This window comes from Numenius arquata, chromosome 14 (genome assembly GCF_964106895.1).
Source record: "Numenius arquata chromosome 14, bNumArq3.hap1.1, whole genome shotgun sequence".
In the NCBI taxonomy this organism is placed as follows: domain Eukaryota; kingdom Metazoa; phylum Chordata; class Aves; order Charadriiformes; family Scolopacidae; genus Numenius; species Numenius arquata.
This window is the reverse complement of record NC_133589.1, coordinates 15,232,511-15,257,327: the sequence shown is the minus strand read 5'-3', so window position 1 is coordinate 15,257,327 and position 24,817 is coordinate 15,232,511. Positions and strand designations below refer to the sequence as shown.

Below are 24,817 nucleotides of genomic sequence, written 5' to 3'. Positions count from 1 at the left end.
TTGCTGCTGATTAGTTGTATTGTATTTAACCTTCAGAAGTTTAGAGGTTGCCACAGAATGAAGAACTTCTTTCTCTGTCCCTTGGATGGTGTTATTCTATAAGTACTTTTCCATTCACTATACAATGTGTCAAAGAACAAAACTAATGATATTAGTGAGCATACTGGAATTCAGAGTCTGTGTATATGCAGAATTATCATTTCAGATGTGTGAGATTCACTTACAACAAGTTAATATGAAAATTTAAAAAGGCTGTGGGGCTATATCATTGGCAAAAAAATAGTTCTAAATTATTTCATTTACTATTAAGATTGATAAAATACTAATGACATTACTGAATCATAGGTTAATTTGTATTGTTACTTGTCTGATAATGACTTCGCTTCAGATTGGGATTTTGATATACATCTGAGAAGGCTAGGTTTGCTGTTCTGCCCATTCTACCTGCATTTTATACAACAAAAATATTTTTTTCCTGATACAGTTTTCTAAGGGAAATAATACAAACAATAAAACTGTTGAAATTTCAAAAAAGTCACCCTACCAGCATATCTACAGTGGCAAAAGTTGCTGCATTCTACAAAATGCGATTACTTCTAATGGTAATTTTTGAGTAATAATACACTGAAAATGTAGTTTTAAATATATCTTACAAATTCGTTTAGAAATAGTTACTATAGGGAAGAAAATTTCTGACTAATTTTATACAGGAATGTGTACATCTGCGAATTTTTGTTTGTAGGAAAACAGGAGTTCTGGCTGATATGTTTGCACAATGATGCTGTTACAGGAGCAAAAGAAATCCAAAAGACCTTTGAGAATCAATCCAGATTTTTTTAAAATCAGAACTCAAAAAGGCATTGGAAAGATTTTAATCGCCAACATTTAATAACTGACTTTTCTTTAGAATGTGTCCAAATTATCTAATCCATTTATTTAAAGACTGTTTTAATAATTACACATGGAAATTTGATTGATTACAGAAAACAATCCCAGTAGGTTCAAGTATGCTCAGGTTAATTGAAGAGCTAAACTTAGGACGGAAAGATTTGCAGAAGGCTGTATGAAGGCACTTGTCTCCTTTCTGGTCAGAAGAATCTGTCACTTTTTAATGTCTTTTATAGCACAAGTTCAAAACTTGACAGCATTAACCTTCGAACTGTATCTACATGAATCACACATTATGACTTCAATGAAAGCTGATCTCATGTGAGATTCTTTTGGTCATATTTCAAAGATTTATTCAAACTATATGAGGTTTTCTAAGAACGAAGCATAAAAGATATTTCTTTTTCCAGGACCTGGCTCAATATAGCCCGCAGGCTTAAGCATGTCGTTGTAAACCTGTGACTGGACATGTGCACATTAAATGAAATCTAAAAATAATCTTTACAAAAGGTATGTTCTTATGTACTTTGCTAAAGAATGACTTCAGAGAGTTAATTAAATAGAAATATTTCTCATTAATTAGTGAAGTCTTCTGCTCAAAACTGGCAGGAGATTCACATGTGAGGTTTCTTTTTTACATCAATAGTGTATCCCCAAAATGTTACAGAAAAAATATGCTGGAAAAAGATGTTTAAAAGTTATTTGATGGGTATTTTGCTCATAAGCTTCATAATGAAGATAGTTATCTCTCCATAAATTAAGAGATATTTGCAGTTTCCCAAGAAGTTCTGCAAGACATTAAGGTGGCTAACAGTTTTTGTCACATCTCATGAACCGTGTCATTGGCATGATGTAGCTAAACTAACATTTCTTAAAACAGCATTATTAGGGGTAAACAAAGTTCAAGGATTTTTCAAATCACTCTTTTTCTGTTCATGTGTAAGAGAAATTTAGGGCAATGCTTATTGTCATGAATAAGAAAGTATTCTTAGAATCTAAGCTGCCAGAATCTCCAAAGCACACACGGTAAACATTTCACTTCTACAGTGACAGCTAAGTGAAGATGCCTTGCTCATTATCCATGAAGAATATGTGGCACAGATGAGCTCAGAATGTAAATTTGTAAGGAAATGGAGAAAATATAATTCATTTTTCATGCAGAAATATGGAGGTTTTTCAGGCTGAAAGATTCATAGAAAATTAATTAGTGGAAATCTAGCAAATATGTTGTGTTAGTAATACTGTAAAAATACTTTTCAGTGCCAAAGGAAATAAGAGAGGCTAGAATCATTGAGGCTAAGTGGAAAATGGGAGGAACAAATAGGTCAGCAATTATAGCTCTTTGTTATAGGCCTTTTAAATAAATGACAGAAATTAGGAGAAATGTAAAAGAAGGATACGTAGTTTACTGAGATGTAGTATGAAATGCACTATTTGTTAAGCTTCACTAGAGCTTCTGAAAATTTGTTAGCATTTTTAAATTTGTTTTTTAAAGAGAAAATAATAGTTGCATTTAGTGCATCTTTGCAAGCTTTGTCACAGTTAAATATCTGTGTGCACTTACCAAAACTACAGTCATTTCAGTGACATACTTAATTTTCATGAAAGATGAGGGATTTACTGCAGTGCAGACAGAAGCCCATTTGTTTACTAGTAAGTGAGTTCAGGCAGCCATGATTTAAGTTTCTCAGAACAATAAGAGGTTGGTTGGTATTTCTGGAGTCATATCCATTATTTACATTGCTAGGCTGCGAGGATATTTGCAGCAATGTCACACTAACCTCCATGAATTCTTGATTGAGAAATAAAAAATTAACAATATGGACTGATGGGAACACTGCTATATAGAGACAAGTAATTTTAAAACAATCACAGTGTAAGAAGTCTGTCAGTAACACAAATACGCACACGCAAAATTCTGAGTAACATTTAATGCTGTAGGATTTCCACAGAGGACTAATCGCATGCAATCCCCTGCCCTTCACGCCTACCCACAGAGCTAAGACTTGAAAGTAGCGTATGGTTTTCTTGGATTTCCAAATTTGTTGGGTTGTCTAAACTTCCCTCAACCATGGAAACGAGATTCAGATTAATATTTGAGCTACAATTTACCTCTACCAGGTAATGCCACTTTGCCTGTTAGCGAAAGACCAGCCGGGCAGCCCTAGCAACTGCTCTTCCCCTGTGCCGCCCCCCCTGCCCCTTGAGCGAGGGGTCCCCTTACCTTTGCCTGGCTTTGTGGAGCATAGGGGTGCCGGAGTAATTCAAGAGAGATGGGCATCCAGAGCACTGTAGGGAGAACAAACAGCCTACAATTAGTGAAATCAAATCACAGGTGACAGCCTCATTTTATTAGACTGTGGAATAATGATGATGATTATTCAGAAGAAAAAAAGTGAAAAACAGAACTCTTGCATAGTCGGTTTCTTAGTAACAGCTAAAGTAGAAACTGCCTTGATTCCAAGACTTGTACTAAACATTACCACCATTTTATAAACTATTTCCTTTAGTCTGGTGACCTCAGCCTTGTTTGCTTTGACACAGGTTTTGTTCTATTGTTTTGTTTTCTCCTGAAACATGACCTGATAACTTAGCCATCATTTAAATGAGTCGCCTCCCTTATAATTAAATAAATACCAGATGAAAAAATTGAGCTGACAGCGTGTATACCCACAAGTTCTGTACCATGTAGCTTTCCAAGGGCCAGAGCACACCACGCTCTCCACATCAGTGCATACTCGTGTAGTCCTGTGTGCTCCCCCATCCAGTCCGGCTATAGTTTGGTGCATTCTTCATTGCTTCAGCGATGTTTTTGTTCTCTTTTTATTTTAAAATGGTAACTTAGCACTAAAATCTCCTTTAAGTGAAACTGAATTTACATTTGTTTTATATTGATGTGACTTCTCTCTACAGAATCCGGTTGGGTTTTTGTTTTTTCTGGGTTATCCTCATGAACTGATGGAACCCTGTAATACTCTTTTGGTCTAAACAGATGTAAGGTCCTGATTCTACGTTCACAGGAGGGAGAGCTTTCACCTGCTTCGAAAGGGTTGTATCTGGATTGAGAGGTCAGGCCGAGTTGGTTTAAATAAATTGGTTGGTTTGGAGAGCCTTCATTTATCTGCTAGAATTGTGTTTATACAGTAATATAAATACTTTGCGAAAAAAACAGAAATGGAAACTGACATGCAAGGGGGTCACCTTTGGTACTGGTACTCCTTCAGAAACATCACTTTTTTTTCTTTTGTCAAAACGAAAAAATGATGGTCAGAAGATGCTGTTCCATGATCCTTAGTTCTCTCTGGATATAACAGAACTGGAGGCAGTTGAACACTGCTTTTCCAATCTACAAGTGCTTTTCAACAAGGCCTGACTTTAGTATTAGGGACGCTTAATTTTTTTTAATCATTTACTGGACATGAATCCTGGAGCAGAGAGGTTAAAGCAAAGCTGATTTATTTTTGATTTTTTTTTTGTACATAGGGAAGATTCCAAAGGACAAAGCCATTTCTGCAGGACCCTTGTGAGACGGGTTACTGGATTTTATTACGTTGTTTAGATTTAAATACTGAGACGTACAGAATACTACATATCCTGCTTTTTAACCATACCTTTAGAGGATCATCTCATGAAGAATAGGGGTTGCTTATTGACAGTTTCTGCTTCTTAATGAATGCCTTCAGTAGTGTCCACAGTTAAAGTATTTTACATAATTCATTGCACTGTTTTCTTACTGCTCTAGGAAATTATAACCATCTCTTGCTGTGATCACTCCAAGGATTAAGACTCTTCTAATATTCATAAATTTTAAGAATTCTAGTAACTGTTGTGTCAGTGAGCTCTGGATAATGGCCAGAAGTGACAGAGGAGGCTGGGAAGTTAGCTCATACACCACCACTGATAGTATAACTGCGCTGAGGGAGCATTTATGGGTGAAATTTCAAATCTATTAACTGGCATGGTTCACAGAAAAGAAAGCTTCCCAGTATTAAACATACAGCCAAGAAACAGGTATAAACCTACTAATGAGGAGAAATCCAGGGTAAAGGATTTTAAATAGCTTTATGTATAGGCTTGAGACACTGAGTGATATAACTCTTTTATTTTGTATGCCTATCAGTATTGAATAAACAATGGCTGTATCTTAGAAACAGATGAGAATTTCTCTTAGGAAGTGCTTATGCTAAGAGCTTTTTACAGCCCTGTCACAGTTTAAATGGACTTTCAAGCTGTGCTGATGTTAAGTCCCCTGTTTGGGGCCAGAATGATGGAAGAATTGCTATTCATTTCCCAGCTACAGTGACGGTCTTTTTGTCAGGGGTTAGATATTTAAAAATATGATTCAAAATTCTGAATTTTCTGACACATGGAACTCACGTTCTCTGTAGCTAACTCTTAGGGTACTGAGGTCTTTTATGTAATTCAATTCCTAGTAATATCCCCCAAGTACATTAAAATTAGTTGAAAGAAAGTACTTTAAGTAGTTAAAACTTAACCAGTACTGACCAAAAATCTTAAACTTCCGTGTGAAGTAAGGGGCCTGTGTATTGCTTTATCTTCTTGAAGTACTTCTCCGCTTTCATCATACTGATCTATCCCCAGCCCTTTTTTAATGCACTGCCAAACCTGTTGTTGCTATGAGATTATTAAGAAGATTTCATTTTAGCATTCATGTCTTTCCTTTAGGCTATGCACGTTTTTACCACAGAAGAAGTCCATAACGTCAGTTGTAAAATTCAGTTGCCCTCTAGAGAGAGCCACAATCAGACAGTAGGTGAAATGTTCTCTACATAAACGAGACCCCTGTCCTCTTCCCCAGAACAGCCTGAGGGGAGAAGTCTTTTGTAGCATATCCCAAAGATCACCAAGATCAGGCTCCAGTGGACTAGATAGGAAATGTTGCCTGACAACAACTCACTGTTTAAACAAAAACGGGAAGCTTAGATCAAGGACCTTGACAGTCCGGGACTGCCAGGGTGTGACATAAGGTGTAGAGAGGAGGAAAGAAATTTAGTTTAAAGAAGACCCGAACAGGGATTTATGGGTGAAAATATCTTCTATTTTACCTTTGTACATCAACCTACACCAGCCTTCCTTCCTTCCAGTCAGTGAGCTACTGCCTTCTCTACTAACTGTAGTCTTTGGAAGTATTTATGTCTTAGTCCTATACAGACTTTACCACAATAATCTCATACCAGTTTAACAGAGCTATGGATAATCACAACCAGCTCTGAATCCTCCCAGCAAAAAATGGAAAAATACTTGATTATTTCTACCTCAGTGTAACAGAGCGACATGAACTGGAGATATATTCAAGCTGTGAATGTCAGGAATGAATAGGCAGCATACAAATGGCACTGAAAATGGTCTATACCGCTGAGAGGAAAAAAAGATTTGGTTTCTTATTGTTCTGCTAGCTTTGGTTTGATTTAGAAAAAAAAAAAAAAAGAGCGGTGTGTTTTGATGAGAATGATAGTAATGGCTTTTGAAAGTGCAGTAGCTCTTTTCTTTAAATGTTTGCATTTTAGAGTGAATTTATTAGATGGGGTTTTTCTGTTTGGCTGGTTTTGCCTCAGCTCATGCAATGACAACCAGGAGTAGCTCTCGCTTAGTGCGGCACAGGAAGGTGGCACTAATATGTTAACATCTGTTCACTACAGCAGAGGTGCAACGACCTTGGTGTATCATCATTAATTTCCCCAAAACAAACCATCCAGAACTATTGCTAGTAGAAACAATTTGAAGAACATCAGCATATAGTCAAACTTACTTAGTCAGTGACATTGATAGAAGGGTTGTTGCTTTTCTGACTGAAACTCGTCACGACCCTAAAGGCAGGGCCCTTGCTTTACCTATGTGCTGCAGAAGCCTCCAGCCCACTGGGGACACTTTGACTCTCCCTGGTAAAAGGTGGAAATGAGCGTCCAGACTTTAGAAAACCTTGGCTAACTTCACAGGCTTCCTTTTTAATCAGAATACATGTGAGCATTGACAAAGAACTCTGTCTTCATTTCTGTGCCTCACCGCTTTGAAGCACAATGGTATAAATTATGTAGGAGGCAACGCGTCCCTCTGGAATATGGGCATTTATGAGCGTACTAGGCCAGTTCTTCAACTAGTGGCAATGGGCGACAGCCCAGCCCTGCTCATTTCTGTCACTCGAGAGTATGGCCCAAGTACTTGGTGCTGCTTCCTGTTATTGTCCCTCAAAAGGACAAGCATCTTTCAAACAATCCACTTAGAACTGGTAGCTCACATAGTGATATGGCTGGCCGCTGTTCTCAGTCAGGAGACTGTATTCGTAAAACAATTTACTCAGGTAAAAATTTACGCTGAGGGGATCTCTGGCGGGCTAACTTCAAATCACACTCTGTTGCCCCAGACCCGTCTGCCCTGGTTTAAACGACCAGCAGGACCGCCCGCACCGCCCCTGTGGGGACCCGCCCGCCCTCTGCTCGGTCCCCCCGCATCCCCCCGGTACCCGGCGGCCTCGCGCCTCCTCACGGCCACGGCGGCGGCTCCGCGCGCTTCCCGCCTCCGAGCCGCCCGCGCGGCCTCCGGCACCGCCCCCCTCTCGCCCCCAATTCTCGCGAGACCCGCTGCCTCCTCCCTCAGGCAGGCGGCCCGGGCGGGCGGAAGCCCTCAGGCGCCTCGCGCATCCTCAGGCACGTGGCGTCGCCTCACAGCGGTCCGCGGGCTGGTGGCGTCTGGAATGTGTCGCCGCTACTGCATCGTCGTACAACTTGTGTTCACCAGCCGGAGGCGCTTCGTGTCTGTTGGGTGAAACCTGGAGGAAGCGGAAGGTATCGGGGTGTTCCCTGGAGCGCTGCCGCGTTCCCAGCGCCGCCTCAGGGCAGAGGGGTTGAGGGCCCGGGGAGGCCCTGGAAGTTACCAGAGGTGCCGGCTTCCTTGGAGCCACGGTTCATCGTTAATGGAGTTATTGGGTTAAGGTCGTGGCGATGTTTGACCTGCTGTTTAGGAGCCTGATGGTGTGCGAACGCCCGGCTGCCAGGGAGGAGTGATGGTGATGCAATTTTAGGGGCTAATGATTCTGCTGACCTAATGTCCTCATACAGCTGCTTTCTATTACTGTCGTTTAACTGGGACACGGTGGGCTCAAGGGACTGACTTTATATAATGAGCTGGCTGTGCAATTATGGCAGCTACTGCAGGACACTGGGGCTAAGTCTGTGTCATTTTTTTGCTTCATCATCTATTTTTATATTATTCTGGCATAATGTGGACATTCCAAAAAAATTTGAGTTTGTTACTCTTCGGTGAAATGAATAGTGGTAATAGCGCTGCTGGGCTGTTGTGAGGCAGGAGTGGTAGGGGAATTGCTTCATAGCTAGCTTTTTGCACTGTCCTCTTTCCTCAGTACTCCGTAGCCTTACAAAATTACTGATGTGAAAAAAAATCATCAGATCTTTTTGCTTATATTTGAGTTAATTTCCTTCTTGTTAAGTTAAGAAAGTAAGCAGGGAGCATTCATGCAATTTTAAACAGAATCCATGGAAGACCTGTAGTGGCTCAACAGTTTATTTGAAAATGCTTTGTTTACCTTGAATTTCAGACACAGTTAATTGCAGTTCCGCTCTGGATTTTTCCTAAATTTCTACTGTCTAAGAAGTATGAAATTCTAGGCTTGGTTAATTTCTGGAAACTGCAAAGAAGATCAATAGGTTATAATGCAGCAGTATATGTAGATATTTTCCTAAAAGTATGGATAAAGTAGTCTTAGTTTACTTGTAAAAGGGCAGCTAACAAAGTCCATTTTTACTACATACAAAAGCTTGATACTTTTTATGGTCTTACTATGGACCGACATTTTCTCTCATAAGAGTAATGGGATTTATTCCCAATATTAAAGAAGAACTGTTTGGTAAGATCTGTCCAGCCCAAGTTTCTTTGTAAAAGTGAGTTCAAATTTCAAAGAGAAAACTGTATAATTTTCAAACTGCTTTGTAACAGACACACAAATATACAGCATATTTAATGCAGAACATTGTACATGTTAGTTAAAACAAATGTTTGGGGATTTGTTTTCCATTTATTTACTTATTGGCAGAGTTTACTCATACTACCCTACAGAAATTATTTAAAAAAAAAAATAAAAAAGACATTATGACTGAGACTTCACACATGAAGTGAGTTATCCATGGTAACTACTCTGTTTTGCATACTGATTTATATAGCAAATTTAGTTGAAAGATCTTAAAAGAGCCAGTATTAACCAAGCATGACAAATATTACTATGAAGTAGTTATGAGCAGATATAGTTTTCACCAGCTGCTGAAATCATTGCTGTGTACCTACTGAGTTTCCATAAATTTGAAGTATTCTAATGTTGTTGTTCATAGTGGTAAGTAAACTGAGCAAAATTTAATTAAAGATACATATCTATGAAATATGAGTCTTGATTCTACCTATTCTCCAGTCAGCATATTCCACCCGTGTATGTCTTTAATATATTGAATTTTTTTTAATGGGCAGTCATGTGTGACAGCCATAGATAGAATATTACATTTAGCGTTTTGGAAGACCCAGAGAGCTGGCCCTGCAGGATATTCAAGTAACTTCTCAAATGTGCTTTCAGCAGCAAGTGCTGAAGAAGAACATTTTATCTGGACAGCTTCTGCAGGGCTGAGGACTTTGCTAGTTTTAAGTCAAGTGAGTTCCCTGCCCTGTTTGGTATATACCCACATAACTGCTTATTCAAACAGAGTAAGCTCTTCAATATTCAAGCAGAATAAGCTCCCCAGAATATTTGGGGATAAGGAGAGAGCACGGAGTCATAGGAAAAATGGCTAAGGGCAGGAGGAGAATGAGATAGCTACTTGGTGCAGGAGGGATACTTTACAATAGCATAAAATGTGGGACCGTGGCATGAAAGACACATGATACAGCCATGAATCGACTGGCTTCAGTGCAGTTCACTTCAGCAGCAATCCCAGCTTTGGGCTACACCTGAGGGCACTAATGAGCCTTAACTGCTCTGAGCAGCCTCACCTCCCCATTGCCCATCAGCCCCAGCGGAGTTTAGGAGGTTTAGGTACTTCTGTGTATATATGGGTGTGAGTACATATATTTCATTAGCTGGCTTAATCTACAGATGAATTTTTAAAATTATACTTCACCTTTTAAAAATCTGGTTGTTTATTTTCATTGCCCAGGTGATAGTCCATCTGAAACTGCACCAAATTTTCTCTTTTCTAGAGAGTCTTAATTTGGCCAGCTTGCTTGCTTTTGTGAAGGGAGGAGTTTCTATAAGTAAACCTCCTAAAGCCTCTACAGCCAGTTAAAAAAAATATATCCAAGATTTTAATTTAAAAAAAAATAGTGTTCCAGTTTAGAGCTTTATCTGAGCATAAATCAGTACAATTTTAAAAACATAAAAAGCCACACTACATGAATTAACATTTTTGGATCATGTTACACCTCCCTGATACTCAGCCACTTTTGGGACCACTAAGAATTAGATTTATAATTGGACATGCAGGGTAGCTTGATAGTCTAAGGAACGGGGATGTAGAAGTTAATTTTACTTTGCTTTTCAGCATTGCTTTTAGAAAGCAAGAAAGAGGTGAATGAAAACTAATGAATCATAATTGAGTTAGCAAGAAGGTTAGCAATATCTCCTCTATGTGGATTTTTGTGTGCTTATGATGGAGATATTTAAAAGAACAGCTTAGTTTTATAGCTCTATTTATCATTATTACTTCACTAAATTTGGCTAGATATATCAGAATTTCACGTTTCCTAGGCATAGCGCTTTAGGAATTATGGTTTTGCTTATTTTTTAAATTTTGTCAACACTAAGTGTCAGACATTAGATTGTGATATTACTAAAGGAGTAGGCTTGGCTTGTTGGTTGGTTTGGGTTTTTTTTCCGTTTTTTCTTGTTCCACTGCTGTTGTTTATCACAGTGAACCAGTGATATTGCAGGTAATTGTTCACATAATGAAGTGCAGAGGTAGTGAAGAATACTCAGCATAAGGCTGGTTTCTTCGCACACCTTTCATGAAGCAGCTCCAACAGCTCAAATTCTGTTCAGTGGCATGGACTGTGAGTCACAATCAGAAATATGTTCTGAATCTTGAGAAGCCAGACTAGGGACTGCTCCAGGCAAATGAAAAAGGGGAAAAACCAATGGGCAGTCAATCTTGCAGCTGTCCCAACCCACTGGTGAATTCAGAAATTAAGAAAAGGTTGCAGCACAGTGATTATTACACTGTAATTTTTAAAACTACCTTAGCTCAGTGAAACCTTTAAAAGTACTATTTCACATTTGTTTAGATAAATGCCAAGCCATTCACAAAACCCTGTCAAATTTCTGCCCTTGATCTCCTTGTCAGTGCAGTTCTTAATTAGTTGTCTTGTAGGTGTGTTTACTGCAGTAGTTTCAGGATTACTTAAGCAGTGGAGGTATTGGTTAACAGTGAGAGTGTGACAGTCTCTTCCAGAATTGTTCGTTGATCAGGTATTTTATGTCTAAGAAATGAAACTCTGTCTCTAAAAAGAAACGTGACCTGACTCACCGTCTCCTACTTTCCCAACTCTCATGGCAGACTTTGAATGAAACATGACCTGCACATTCAGCCATGTGTTCCCCTCATTGCTACAAAAAAGTTCAGTCATACCGTATGACGTGAACGATACTCGTGTTTGTCTTCTGACAGCCCTGCAAAAACATGAGAGGTGGCTTACGTACATCAAAAGCTGTATTCTAATCAAATTATTTTCTATAGTATCTGTCTGTTGAAGGAAACAGCTCTCAGGTCACTTCATTAATGTCAGTGGTGGAAGAAAAAGAAATAAAACCAATTTTGTCTTTTCATTGGCAATTCCAGTCTTGTTAAACTTTTTTTCCTTCTAGGTTTATATATTTTCTTCATTCTCAAAATTCTCTTTGCCTAATATTCTAAAAAGAACTTCTAAAGCCCATAGTACAGGAGATGGTTTTCTTAAGCTTATTGTAAATGTTTATTTGCAGCTTTTTTGATTTTTTTTTTTTTTTTTTTTAATCCTGCTTTGGAAATAGGTGGTGTTCATAGTTAAGCTCACTGAAGTGAGGGACCTTTGGTTGCAGCTCTTTCAATGAGAGTTGTTGTAACCTAGCACATATGCATGCCTTGTGAACAAAGTGAGCTAAACATGAGCAGACAGTGAAGGACTCCCATGCGTTTTCTTTCCTGGACAAGGACTGAAATAACCCTTCTCTCATTCTGTAGAAACCTTGGAAGCTGGGAAGATAGTAAAGGTGAAAACTGTGGTTTTTATTGAAGGTGAAACTGTGTACATTTCTATGTACAAGAGTCAGGATGATGTGAGAAGCTGAAAAAATTAAGAAGAAAATACACTCTCTGGAAAAATGAGGTGTTCACATGTTGATGAGATGAGACAGTTCAGTGAAATGGTTACTGACTTTCAGGCAAGTGATGCATGAGAATCCTGGCTCGTAATGTATCCCTTTGAATTTTTTCCTGATTTCTTATTTTTGAGCTTTTATATAGGGAATTTCATATATATTTAATACAAAAATGACATTAAATGAGCTTTCCAGTTTCATGTTTCAGGACCTTTCTTCATTGAAGGTTTCCTTTATTTCTTTGGGGTAAGGTGCTGACTTGAGATACATAAAATATAGCAGCTATTTGGATATTGTTTTAGAAAGCCAAATACTGTGCTTCAATTAAATCTGGAGAGTAGGAGCTGTGTATGCATATGACTCAAGAGCTTACTAAATGCTAAAACCAGTAAATATAGTTTAAAAGAGTGTTTACTGTATTTTCAGTGTTATCACCATATCTACATTTTTGTCAGTATTTGTGGGCTTCCTTATGTGGAACAGGAAGTTCTGAATTGAGTGCAACTTTTACGAGTAGCAAAAAAGCCATTTTTAAGTGTGTTTTCTGTCAGTCATGTATAGCTTCTAGCACAGGAAAAATAAATTGCAGCTTCCCTAAGAAAGTGACATAAACCCATGGGTTTTTTACGTCACAGAGGGATCATTGTGATAAAGACAGGAATCCCTCACCCAAGCTATGATTTCTCTTGATGAAGTTACCATGTTCTTAACTAGTGCATAAAATGTCAAGGGGATGGCAAGAGACAGCAGAACGTCATACTTTGTAAAAATCATGGGTATGAACAATAGACTGTTGAGGGTAGGATGATCTACAAAGGAAGCCACCAGCCTTATACAGCAAGATCAACTAGTGGTGACAAGCACATTGTCTACAGGCCAGTTCTCGCTCTCTCTTCCTCCCCTTGGCTTGTCCCCACTCCCTCACTTCTGTAACAATTAGCTTATTATCAAGACATAATTATAGGTACTTTCTTATCAAGGATTGCCCAGGATGGGGATGAATAAATTGGTTTTGTGTCTCGGGTGACTTGGCTACAGATCTGAGTGGGTGCTCTGCTTAAGGAGCTTGATACCTGGCAATACCGTCTCAGAGGATTTAATTGAGCAATCATGCTGTGTCGTACAGGCATTTTTGCAAAAGCCTACAGCAAAGAATGACTTCCAAACTGCTATTCTTTGTCATATGCATTGTACTGCTCTTGTGTCTTCATTCACTGACTTCTCAAACATGACAGAAGATACAGTTGCTGGTCTAGAAATGATGTTTCAGGAGCTGGGGGAGGAAGAAATCAGTCATACAAATAGAATGGTAATTCAGTGCATTAACATACATAAATAAAAATCTCTGTTAAAACTTTTAGATAATTGTCAGGTCTTCATAGACTAACAACAGTCAGCTCATTAATTTAATGAGTGTTATTTGACGCATAATATTAAATAAATGTGTTTTACTGTTTATCAATTAAACATTAGCTTGAGAAATGTCATTATTTTAAACAGAAACACTCCATTTCTGTCTTCATTCATATAGTAGTGAGTATACTTTTAAAGATCATAATCCCTCTGGTGTGTGGATCACTTTACTAGAGTTTTCAGAAATATCTCAGGATATGTTCTTATCCCTGTGTCCAGTGTGGATACAGTGCAGTTTTCTCAGCTGTATAGCTAGGGCTGGTGAAGTATTTCACTAACATAACTCTGGTGTGACTGCCTGGTAACCTGCCCTGCTGTACAAGTGTCAGCATGGTACTACATTGCTCAAAATAACACTTTTCTTAGTAGTGTCACTGTATTGAGTTATTTGTCATTTCATTTGGTAATTTTTTTCATTAATATGCTTGGCATAAGAATGTGCTAATGAAATTTGATAAAAATATAAAGATGGGAGGAATCGCTAACATAGAAGAGCCTATTATGTTATCTAGGAAGAGATGGATGGTCTAGCAGATTAAAATAAAAGAAGTGAATTAATGTTAGTAATACCAAGTAAAAGGTCATGCTTCTAGGAACTAACCAGAATTCAACTGCTGAACAGGTATTTATCGGACAATAACTTGGAGAAGAAAGATATGGGCATAATATGTCCAGTGGTCCAGTTGGCCACTGGATGACTATAAAGCAACAGGAAGATACAGCTGTATAAAAGAGAAATACAGTCTTTGGACATATAAAGTGAATTATTAAAATAGAAGAGTATTTAATTATATTTCAAGGCATTAGTGAGCCCTTGGTTGGAATAGTCAGATTGTTCAGTTATATTCACATTACTTAGATAGTTGCTAGAGTGAAATAGGCACCTCTGAAAGATGGTTTAGAGCAGGATTTGAGGGCTTCGGGAAATTCCACTCCAAATACTGCTGTTTTAAGTTGAGCTAGGTTTTGACTGTACCCTCTACAATATATATTTTTAGACGTTTGCCTCCAAGAAAGATGTAATTAAATTGTAGTAAGTAGAGTGTAACTCGACTGAGTTTCTCAGTAGAAGGACCTTCTTGTGGGGGACGCTAATGCAGTGGCATGTTAAGTCTCATGGAATGCTAACAGAGAATGGATGTGATGACTTTACATGTTCATGTTTGAAAGGAAAAATAACTGCTCACCCTAAAGAATCTTGATGAAGAGGAATAACAAAAAAAAAGGTGATAGGTTGTTTGTAAATAAATGGAATTTAAATAAGCTAAGTTCTGCTTGTGTAAGAGAAATTCTTGAGCAGCCTTCAAAAATCCTATTAGTGACAAAAGGTACACGTTTCAAATGGAGCTGAATCTGTTTTTGAATCAGGTTAAATTAAATAACTGATTGTGAATGCAGGTACTTTGTTGTGATGTGACGGGAGTTCATTTCCATTCCTAAATTCCTTTGAAGTCATTTTTTGGTTAATCTACAGATGTCTTCCATTGAGCAGCAGCTCTGCACTCAAGTTGTCTTTTTTTGCTCTACAGGCTGAGTTCCATTCAGTAAACTCTCTGCTCTCCTTCCCCTCCCCTCAAACTTGAGTCATGGTTGGGCGCTCCCCTTCCTACTTCTAAAAGCTGGGGGGAATTGGTGATATTCTTTAAAAGTGATTATTAACACCAATAAAGGAAGATCTGTTCTCATGAAGACAGAATTATAGCTGGGTGTCAGTCTTAAATTTGTGAGGAGATTATTAAGGATTTTTCAACCTAGTAAGGCTGTGACAATATTGTGACATAAAGTTCTAACAAAGATTTTTGTTTTACAAACACAGTTTAACAGCCTTCATAGTCTAATAACAGCTTATTAATTTAATGTGTTATTTGACCTATAACATTGAAGTATATCTGTGTCCACTTGAAGTGTTTGCATTAAAGTTACTTTAATATAAATGACGATTATATCTGTATCTCCTGAACTGAATTTTGTGCAAGTTTGTGATAGTAGTTGGCTTAGGTATGGTTTGGTGTCTAAAGCTAGAGATACAAAGCTCAATTTAATTCCTTGATTGGCAGAGAGAACTAGTTGCTGTAGTTCCACATGGCTGTTCGGGAGACAAGTAGGTTTGTGCTAAGCGCAGCCTTGGTTGTTCTAAGTCAGAGGGCCCAGCTCCTTTCCATTGGGCCCCCTTCAGCTCCCTTATTGCCAAAACCCAGGCACCTGCACCCAATACAGTACAGCATGAGTGAGAAGCAGCTCACGCTTTACATGGAATGTGTTCTTCAAACTCTCTGTTACTTCTAGCACTGTTAAACTAAGCCGGTTTGTTTTGAAAGCATGTCCTGGTGATTGTCTTGATGTGTTAGAATAGCTCATAGTTTCATTACTCATCATTTCTGTTCAGAAACAAAAATTAGTAAAAATAAAAGAAATATTTTTTCAGCTCTGTTTTGGTATGATTCCTGAATTTTTACGCAATATTCCTGAATATTACTGTATACTTAATTTGTACATGGTTTAGCCTTCTGATGTGCATGAGACGTGAATGGTCTCCTCACAGTGTGAAAGACAGTTCTTTTCAGTTCCTTTCCCTCAAGCCATAACAACCAATTGATGTCAGTTACCTCAAAAGCAAATTAATCCCACTCCTGTTTTGTTCAATCAATACTAATGTGTTTTTCCTGTAATTTTCAGGTTTTGACAACGCTGACTGCCAGCAAAGCTGAGGTAGGAAGTCCTGTCTTATACTGGTGGAATGTTAAATAGCTGTCTGCAGTTTTGATAGTGGGGCTAGCTTTCTTACAATTTTGGGGTGAACATTTAAGAGACTTGGCACTATGGCACTTGTGCTGCTTCTAGTGTTTAATGAGCCAATCTTGGGAATTACTGTCTTGTTATAACAGTATTTAAACTGATAGAGCCTTCCTAGGAAAGTTTTAGCATTATGTAGGTCTTCCTGAAGATTTCCATGGCATTGAAACTGCATAGTTCAGGACTTTTTTAAGCATGTGTTATAATATCCCTTCAACAGAATGTGGCTTTTGACCTTTTCCCTATGCCGTTCAATTTTTCTACTTTGCTGCACAGCAAAGAAGGTATTGTATCTGCTCTGAAGTTGGTTTCAGAGGTTGGCATGCATTCCTTCCAGGTCCATATCTGGCTTACCTCGCTTATCTGATACCGTATGACGTAAGCTGTTTGAACAGACTGGGACATGGGAGAGAAGTTTAGCTTTATGGCAGGCGGCTACTAGCTGAATTCTTGTTAAATTCTGGAACTGTATTGTATGTTGCCTGTCTTGGGTGCTTGACATTGGTATAGCTTAGATTGATCACTTTGGATTCACATTTATTCTGTCCACTTTTATATTTATGCATGAGTACTTTAAATGATCTTAATGGGTCTTACACAGGTGAAAATATTATGGTTATTGGAGTATATTTTGAATAACTGATTGTTAAAGCAAAAATAGTAGTCCCTTGTGACCAGTAACTTGTATTCTACTGCATTTGTCTTTTTTGAACATTGCTGTTGAATAAGTCACTACACTTTTAATAACTGACATATTTTTATTCAGTGCACACTTACTGACTCATTTAAATGTAATGTCAATTGGAAGCTCAGAGTGTTTCTATATGAAACAGGTCTCGGACTCGCAGTAGGGAATTTGTGATGTACTCCAAAGCTAATGTTTAACTATGACAAAATGTCTAGGTGACTCTAACTGCTGTAGTCAGATAAATTTTTAATACGAACCTTTGCTAAATTAAATTGCATTATTAAAGAGAATAGATAAACTGTGCTAGTTACTTTAAAGAACAAGGACACAAGTTCACTTGCAGACTGTAAAAGAATGACATAATTCATTTTTATTTAGATTAAGACTGTAATATTAGTGTTCAGTTTTGCTGGTCTGATTCAATTGCATACTTGGCTTGTCTCAGAGAGTTTCAGGAGTAGGAGTTGTATCTGTTTTTTCCATTGTGCACTGTTTTAAATGTCTGCTGCTCTCGATAGAGTTCACTAATGAATAGCAACTTCCAGTTTCTTCTTTTGTAATGGGATTTTTTGGGGCTTAGCTTTGTCACTGTATACAGGTACTACTATCAGTTTTGCTCCCTTATGAAGTCTGTTTGCTCATTTATTTGTAAAATGTTCCCATATACTTTTTTCTTTTGTGTGTGTAAAGTTGTAGTAATATAACAAGTTTCTGAGTTGCTTTGTTTGTTAGTACTTTCACCATTTGAAAACCTTAAGAGAGTTGACACAGTGGTGGTTCTTTAAAAAAGCTTATTAACTGGCCTTTGTGCTTCAGCCCATGGACTATCTGACTTAGTAAGCACAAACCTGTGTGTAAGAGGTTATCACTAGTTGCTGTTTCTCCCGTTCATGAAAGTACTCAGAAGAAATGCCAAAGTTCCACAATAAAAATCCAGGGAAATCCTAATTGAAGGTAAAGGATAATTGCTTTCCTGAATCAGGGCAGTAGTGTTTCTAAATAGTCCTACTGAATTCAGTGGAATAACTCACAAAAGTAAAAACTAAAAAGAAAAATAAGCATGCAGAACTGGTTGCTGAGTTTTTGAATTGGAGACAATTTTCAACGTGAGGGAAATGACTTCTTTGACATAATGGCAAACTTCCCAAGATTTCTTCTTGGGACCTACATAGTGCACTGTATATTACTCATAGCATAGTACAGTTCTGGTGTATTTTGAGGCTAACACTCCTTAAATAACTGTGTAGATGACATAGAAGACATTTCCTCAGGTTTGAGCATAACGGCCTCGTGTTTTGCCTGATACAGTTTTTTTGTGTGTTAAGTCTTCATGAAAAGGTACAAGCCAAAATAGCCTTGTTCGGGCTTACCTTTGCATCACATCTTAACTCATTTGATCTCCTGGGTTCTTCGCTATTGTATAGTGCTTGTGTCGCAAAATCTCTAGTCTGCTTTTAGAAAAAAAAAAAAAAGGTATGTTTGCTTTCTAAAATCTTTTATTAGAACTGTTATTTGGTTGTTCTTGAAAAGTTGATCCAAGTAGTCTTGAAATTTGATTATTCCTCTTTTTCTGTTACTTAACATAGCTGTGTTCGTTACTGAATTTTGTATGAAGTGTGAATGAGAACTTAGCACGTTTGTATTACTACTGAATGTTTTAGGAAGATACAAACAAGGTTGTATTTTTTTTTCCAAACACTGGTTGCTACGTACCAACTGTAGAGAAACAAGTACATCTAGAGGAAGCTGTCAAGTAATCTTAAGACCTTTCTTCCATCTTTTAACACGAAGGGGCAACAAATAGTGACAGAGTCAAAGCTGTCGGCAGCGAAGCCTCCCATGAATAATTGCCAAATCTGCCTACACTCTGTCTTTTAGTGTCATAGTCTTGTAAATATGCAAGTTAGAAGCATCTTAAAAAAGAATTAACTTGTGTATAAGTAGGCAAATGTAAAGTTTTTTATTACAAATTACTCTGGTCTCTTGCATAATTAAACACATAACAGTTGTGTTGATATCATTACAAAATGGGCCTGACAACAGTCTTGTATACAGCTATCCACTGTATAAATTGCCATAATGGACACTATACTTTATAATTAAAATTCCATGTAATTCCCTGAAACAACACAGTTTGAGGAATGACTCTTTACAGGTCTGCTGACTTTATCTAATACAGGTATATGGCAGTCTAGTCCTTTTATTGCTTTTTGGAATATACATTTGTCCCCTTCAAAAGACATCTCATTCAGTAAACTGTGACTTTTTCCAGAGTGTCCTTTCTAATTAGCTGTTAGTGTAAATGATTGTTATGTTGGGGAAAGCATCATTTCTTGTCCCTTTTCTGAAATAAAAGCTGTTACCAAAATGGAGAACAGAAAGCTGCTTATGATTCCTGTTTTCCTCCCCAATGTTTGAATAAATGATACAGTGAAGTTCAAGCCCTTCTTGTGAGAAGTTAGAGGTCATGCCTGGTTGAAATACAAGTTTAGTATAGCTGTATATAAGCTCTCTGCCTGCTTTTTTGTGAGGAATGTTAAGGTGGCCTTTTTTTACTTTCATAAAGAAAGGGCTGCCAATATGTCTCAATAAAACTGGAAATCAAAATCAGCGCAAAGCCAAGGAGGTTATTAAATCAGAGTTTAAGGAAAACCTCAGAATAGTAAGCAGAATATGGCTGTAATGATAACAAAACTGTGACTGATTTATACTGCAATCCATAAGGTCCTTGATTATCAGGAAATGTCGTTGTTAAGCCCCCTGCTTCCCTTACATGGAAGGAATAGGTCAGGCCTAGGGAGTAGCATGATGCTGAAAAGGCCAATATATGTGTTACACTTCAGTCGCCCTTTTGCTGCTCTGTGTGTGGGGTGGAGAGTGGAGAAAAAATCCTTTGACAGGACAGACGATTGTTCATTTATTTTTTGTTTGTAAAATGTTTATGAAAAAATCGTGTATGCTTGTGGTGCTGTGGAAATATGTTTGCATGAATGATGTGAGAGATGCGTATGCAAGGTGTCTTAAGCAGATATGGTCTGAAAGCCATTCAGAGCATTTGTGCTTGCTGATATTATTGTCTGTTTGCATTACACTAACGCCTAGAGGTCCCAGTTGGAATCTGAGTCTTTCAGGATGTGTACAGGCATGTGTTACACAGTATTTCAAAGGTCTTGCGCACTTAGGTAGATAATACATAAAATGGCTAGAGCGAAATGGAGACAGTCGTGTAGCAGGTCAGTAGCAGAACCATGGAGTTGCATTGCCATCAGGACCATACTATCTGGTTTTTCTTGATTTAATACCAAAGTGAACTAATCCATTTTTGAAAAGGAGTCAGTAAAAGAGTATGTCTAAACACATAGCAGAACTTTCCAGGACAATATGCATCTATCGATACTATTCTACTATTATTATTTTGATAGTTTGCAGTGTGCTCTGTTCTTAGTAGACTTATAATTGTTTTTTGCTAGTCTATGAGTAATTTTTTAGACCCAGTGGCCCGATTATTTCTATAGGCAAACTATGATATCAACAGAAACTTTATTTGGGGAAACATGATTACTTGGTCAGATGCTCTTAGGATAAATTGTAGGTGTTGTATTAAAAATCCATGGTAGATAAAAACATGTCATTCAGTCTTACTAGCCTCTGTGTCCTACTTTATTCTCCAAAGCACACTTAAGATGCAAGGACCTAGTCTGCCATCACTCCAGGGTAAGTATGTGCTCAGGACAGAATATATTTCCATTTCTATTTTCAGATTGTTTTTTCAGATGAATGGATGGATTATAGCCTCTCCCTTTTCTAATGCATCAATACTTTGCATCAGCTGAGACATATGATTGAACCTATGCATTGTTAATCCTATCCAGCTCTACATTCCCTCTTCCATAAAAGAGGAACGAGGCACTGAGTGATCAATCATGATGACTGATAAAGAATTTTCTATTATTATTTTTTAATGTTCATATCTTTAATTTATTTAGAGCAAGAAAATGTTTGCATTTTAAAGAGCAGTAGCAATTTCTGTACAAGTGTAGCCTGATGCTTTCCATATAGTCATAATGATGATTATTCTAAGGGTTTTACCATCTGTATAGTTTGTAGCAGGACTTAAGAGTTTATCAAGAGGATAATTACTACAGTAAGATGGTCCTTTTTGCTTGATCTGTTGAAATCCCTTCAAATTTGACTGTCATAAACTGTCACAAATTCTGTATAAATAGGTATGACTTAAAAAAAGATAATTGCAATCAATTGATAATTGTTTATTATATTACTGCTCTACTAAGAATATTCATAATTTTAAGTGTAAAGTCAAGAAATATGTGTCAAAGTAATTTTTACTTGTCAAGTTTTTAGCACTGAACAGTTATAACTATGCAGAAGTTGTTATTTTGATGTTTACCCGTAAATAATTTCCACTGAAAAGTATTTTACAAGCATATAAGCTGAGTAAGGGTCTGAACTCCCACTGAAAGGTGTCTGGGTAATTCAGTGTCACATATAAATCCTGCTGAGCATCTACCTGTGTCTTCAGATACCTAATAAACTCTTGATTGTCAGTGATGGGAACTCCCAGCTGTAGCAATTATCTTGACAAGTTAATATGGACATTCCAAATGTAGCAGAAAAGAAATTCATAGCAGTGCATGTCTGGTAGGTGACCTTTGAACGTGATTTGAGTGCATCCCCCTCTGAACACTTAAAATACCTACTTTCATTACTGTTTGCTAGATTCCCTTCTAACTTTTATTACCAAAGGCCTTTTATAGTTTCGAGGTTTAACCACATTAGTTACGTATATACACATAAAAACTATACAAAATGGATGGGAAGGAATTATAGAAAATTTTCATCTATTTTTTACTTGAGTATGAATTTATAGGATTGTGCTCCTTCAATATGAAATGCTCGACAGTAATTTTAAGCTGTGCAGTGTGAGAGACAGTCTTGCTGTAGCTGCTACTGTAAAACCTAATTTGCTGCATAAAATATGAGAGCTATAGTGAAATATGAGCCTGGAGAGCAACTCTTTTGATCTTGAGTAGTCAAAAGGTTGGCATGTATAATGCTATGAAAATAAATGATGTCAGAACTGTAGGATATAATTTATGGTTTGAGGACTGCTTTACTCATAGAAGTAGAAGCTTCTACCATTGAAAAGCAGATAGTTCAACAAAAGATAACGAATGGAGATTACAAACTTTCATAAAAAACCAAATATATTGAATCATGCGATACATCAGTTTAGACAAAACTAGTTGACTAATTTACTGTTTCTGTATTATTAAAAAGAGCATTTATAAAAGATGTGATTGGAACTTCAGCCTTAATTTCTTTTAATAAGTACTAGGCATTACCTGTCATCCAGTTTGGCAAAGACTTGGTCACATAAATTGTCTTTACTCGGTTCCAGTCTTGTAAGCTCTTAAAAATTAGCTTTTTTCCAGCTGTCCCAGTACAGTCTGAAGGTGCACCCCAAGTGTTTCATGGTGCTTCTAGGAGAGTGATTGCAAAACAAGATCATAGTATGACTAATATCTTTGTCATTACTAGACCATGCAGATTCTTATGTGTGGCTCTGATAGCTGAGAATCCATCACCTACACAGGTTAAAGACTAGGATTATTTTTTTTTTTTTAAATGTATGTATGAAAAATGGTCCATGGAGTAAGTCAGTTGCCTAAATTTGTTTCATTCAAAGATGCACAATAAAGTCCCTATCTCTGGAAACAGTCTTTTCATTGTTTGTTTAGATTTGTTCTCTTTTTTTTTTTTTTTTTTTTTTCTCCAGAGCCTCTATGTTCTTTTGAGGTCTGCTTTGTTAAGTTTTCCTAGGCTTCTTTTTTGCCCCTTCGTCACTCAAATGCTGTTCAGTCCTTGAGTCAGGAGTCAGGCTTTAGAGTCAGGACTCTAAAGCTGTTTATGGAACATAGTGTGATGTGAGTCTGGCTTTTTGTTCAGACTGGATTTTCATTATGCTTTGGAAAGTGTGCTGTTTAAGGGGAAGTGTTCTCACCCAGATCTACGCAACTTATGATGAGGATGTTTAGATTAATATAAACCTTTAAGTCTGAAATTGAAGTTTTCCTCCTGGGTTTTCAGGAGTATCATACTGTCAGAACTGTAGATGCGTCGTATTGATCTTGATGATTAAATCAGACAAAGGAAACTTGATTTCTAAGGGAAAACTTAATATTCTCAAAGCCTGAATGTTTCCTAATTATTTATAGGCTTCAAAAGTTGATCAAGTACCTTTGCTCTCTGATTATTACAGTGAACGGTGACAGTTCAGATTCTCATCATGTTAATGTGATGTAGTAATATATAAATTCATGTGTATGTGTTTTCAATCATGTGAATACGCAGAGGTAACTTTTTTTTCCTATCCTGGCAAGGCAAGAAGATAAATAGGTGAAAATGTGCATGTGTTTGAGTGATAAAGTTGGTTTAATGATTCTTGGGGAAAAATTTCCTGTGGTACATACAGTAGTGACTTGATTGAACAGGACAGAATCATGCAGTTCAATTAATGTGCAAATATGTGTTCACTGAACTTTCATTCCATTTATCACATGGACATGGAAATAGGGTCATTTTTTATCTCTGTATTATGTATATGACATCTTAGTTTGCTTCTTGCATGTTGCTCTGGGAAAAATAGCAATGTGGCACACCGCGGGCAAAACGAATTGGAGATAAATTCCTCAGCTGTCACAAACATCTTTAAGTAGATCTTTGTTTGAAGATAAACCTCTTCCTTCTGCAAGGATTAACATTAAGAAGGCTTTTGCATGCTCTTTCCATTAAAATTGTGTGCATCTCTTGGCCATATGCTCTGAAAAGTCATTGGCAACAATTGTCATGTTTATGAAGTACGTAGTTAGCAAAGAAAGTGTAATCACAGAATAAAAATCATAAGGAAGTTTTAGTTGAAAATACATTAGTATTCACATTAGTGGCCACTCCTTTCAAACTAAGTTTTTTCTGATACTTATAAAGGTTTTCTTTTATCCTTAGACCTAGTGCAATTTGTTTGGGGACTGTTCTCTTTCTTTTGACTAATTATTCTAAGTCAGGTTTTCAAGGGTACAGTTGATTATTCAATTTATACACTGAAAAACTACACTGGAAATTCTGTTATTGGAAAGTATAGTGAATATGTTTTATTTTCCTTTTATTTCTATAATTGGAAAAAATAGTTTTCATTTCTCTCGATATTGAATACAAATAACTCGTAACTGCAGGGGAAAGAGATGGAGTTTCATAGGTATAATGTAAAATAATGTGATAAAAAACTTCCTTTCTAAGGTACCTATAAGAATATAGAAATGTGGTGTAAATTTTCATTGTTCTATTTCATTGATAGTCTAAAGCAAAGACCTTTTGGCTGACGTGGGCTGCTGTAAAAATTAAAGACTGAATTCCATGTGGAATTGTAATCTTTGCAGGCAAAGCTTGTAACCTTTAAGCAAACCACAGGCCAAGTTCTCTGCCATGTAAATTGGCAGAGCTTCATAAACTTTAATGGAGCTGTGCCAGTTTTTAAGAGCAGTGAATGTGATCTTAATTTAGGGAGAAGGTGGTAGAAGCTTAGACATATAAAGAAGAGCCTAAATAGTTAATTTTCAGTCCCCACACCTCACTGTTAAACAGGAAAAAGT

At 37.3% G+C, this 24,817-nt stretch overlaps 1 protein-coding gene across 1 annotated transcript in view; it reads left to right on the top strand.

The window, feature by feature from the left end:
* RBFOX1 (RNA binding fox-1 homolog 1) overlaps positions 1-24,817 on the top strand; it is a 1,256,716-nt gene that overhangs the window by 275,311 nt on the left and 956,588 nt on the right. The window contains exon 3 of the mRNA XM_074158514.1: positions 16,346-16,378. Within this exon, the coding sequence (XP_074014615.1) occupies positions 16,346-16,378 (33 nt within the window). The remainder of the gene's footprint in view (positions 1-16,345; positions 16,379-24,817) is intronic.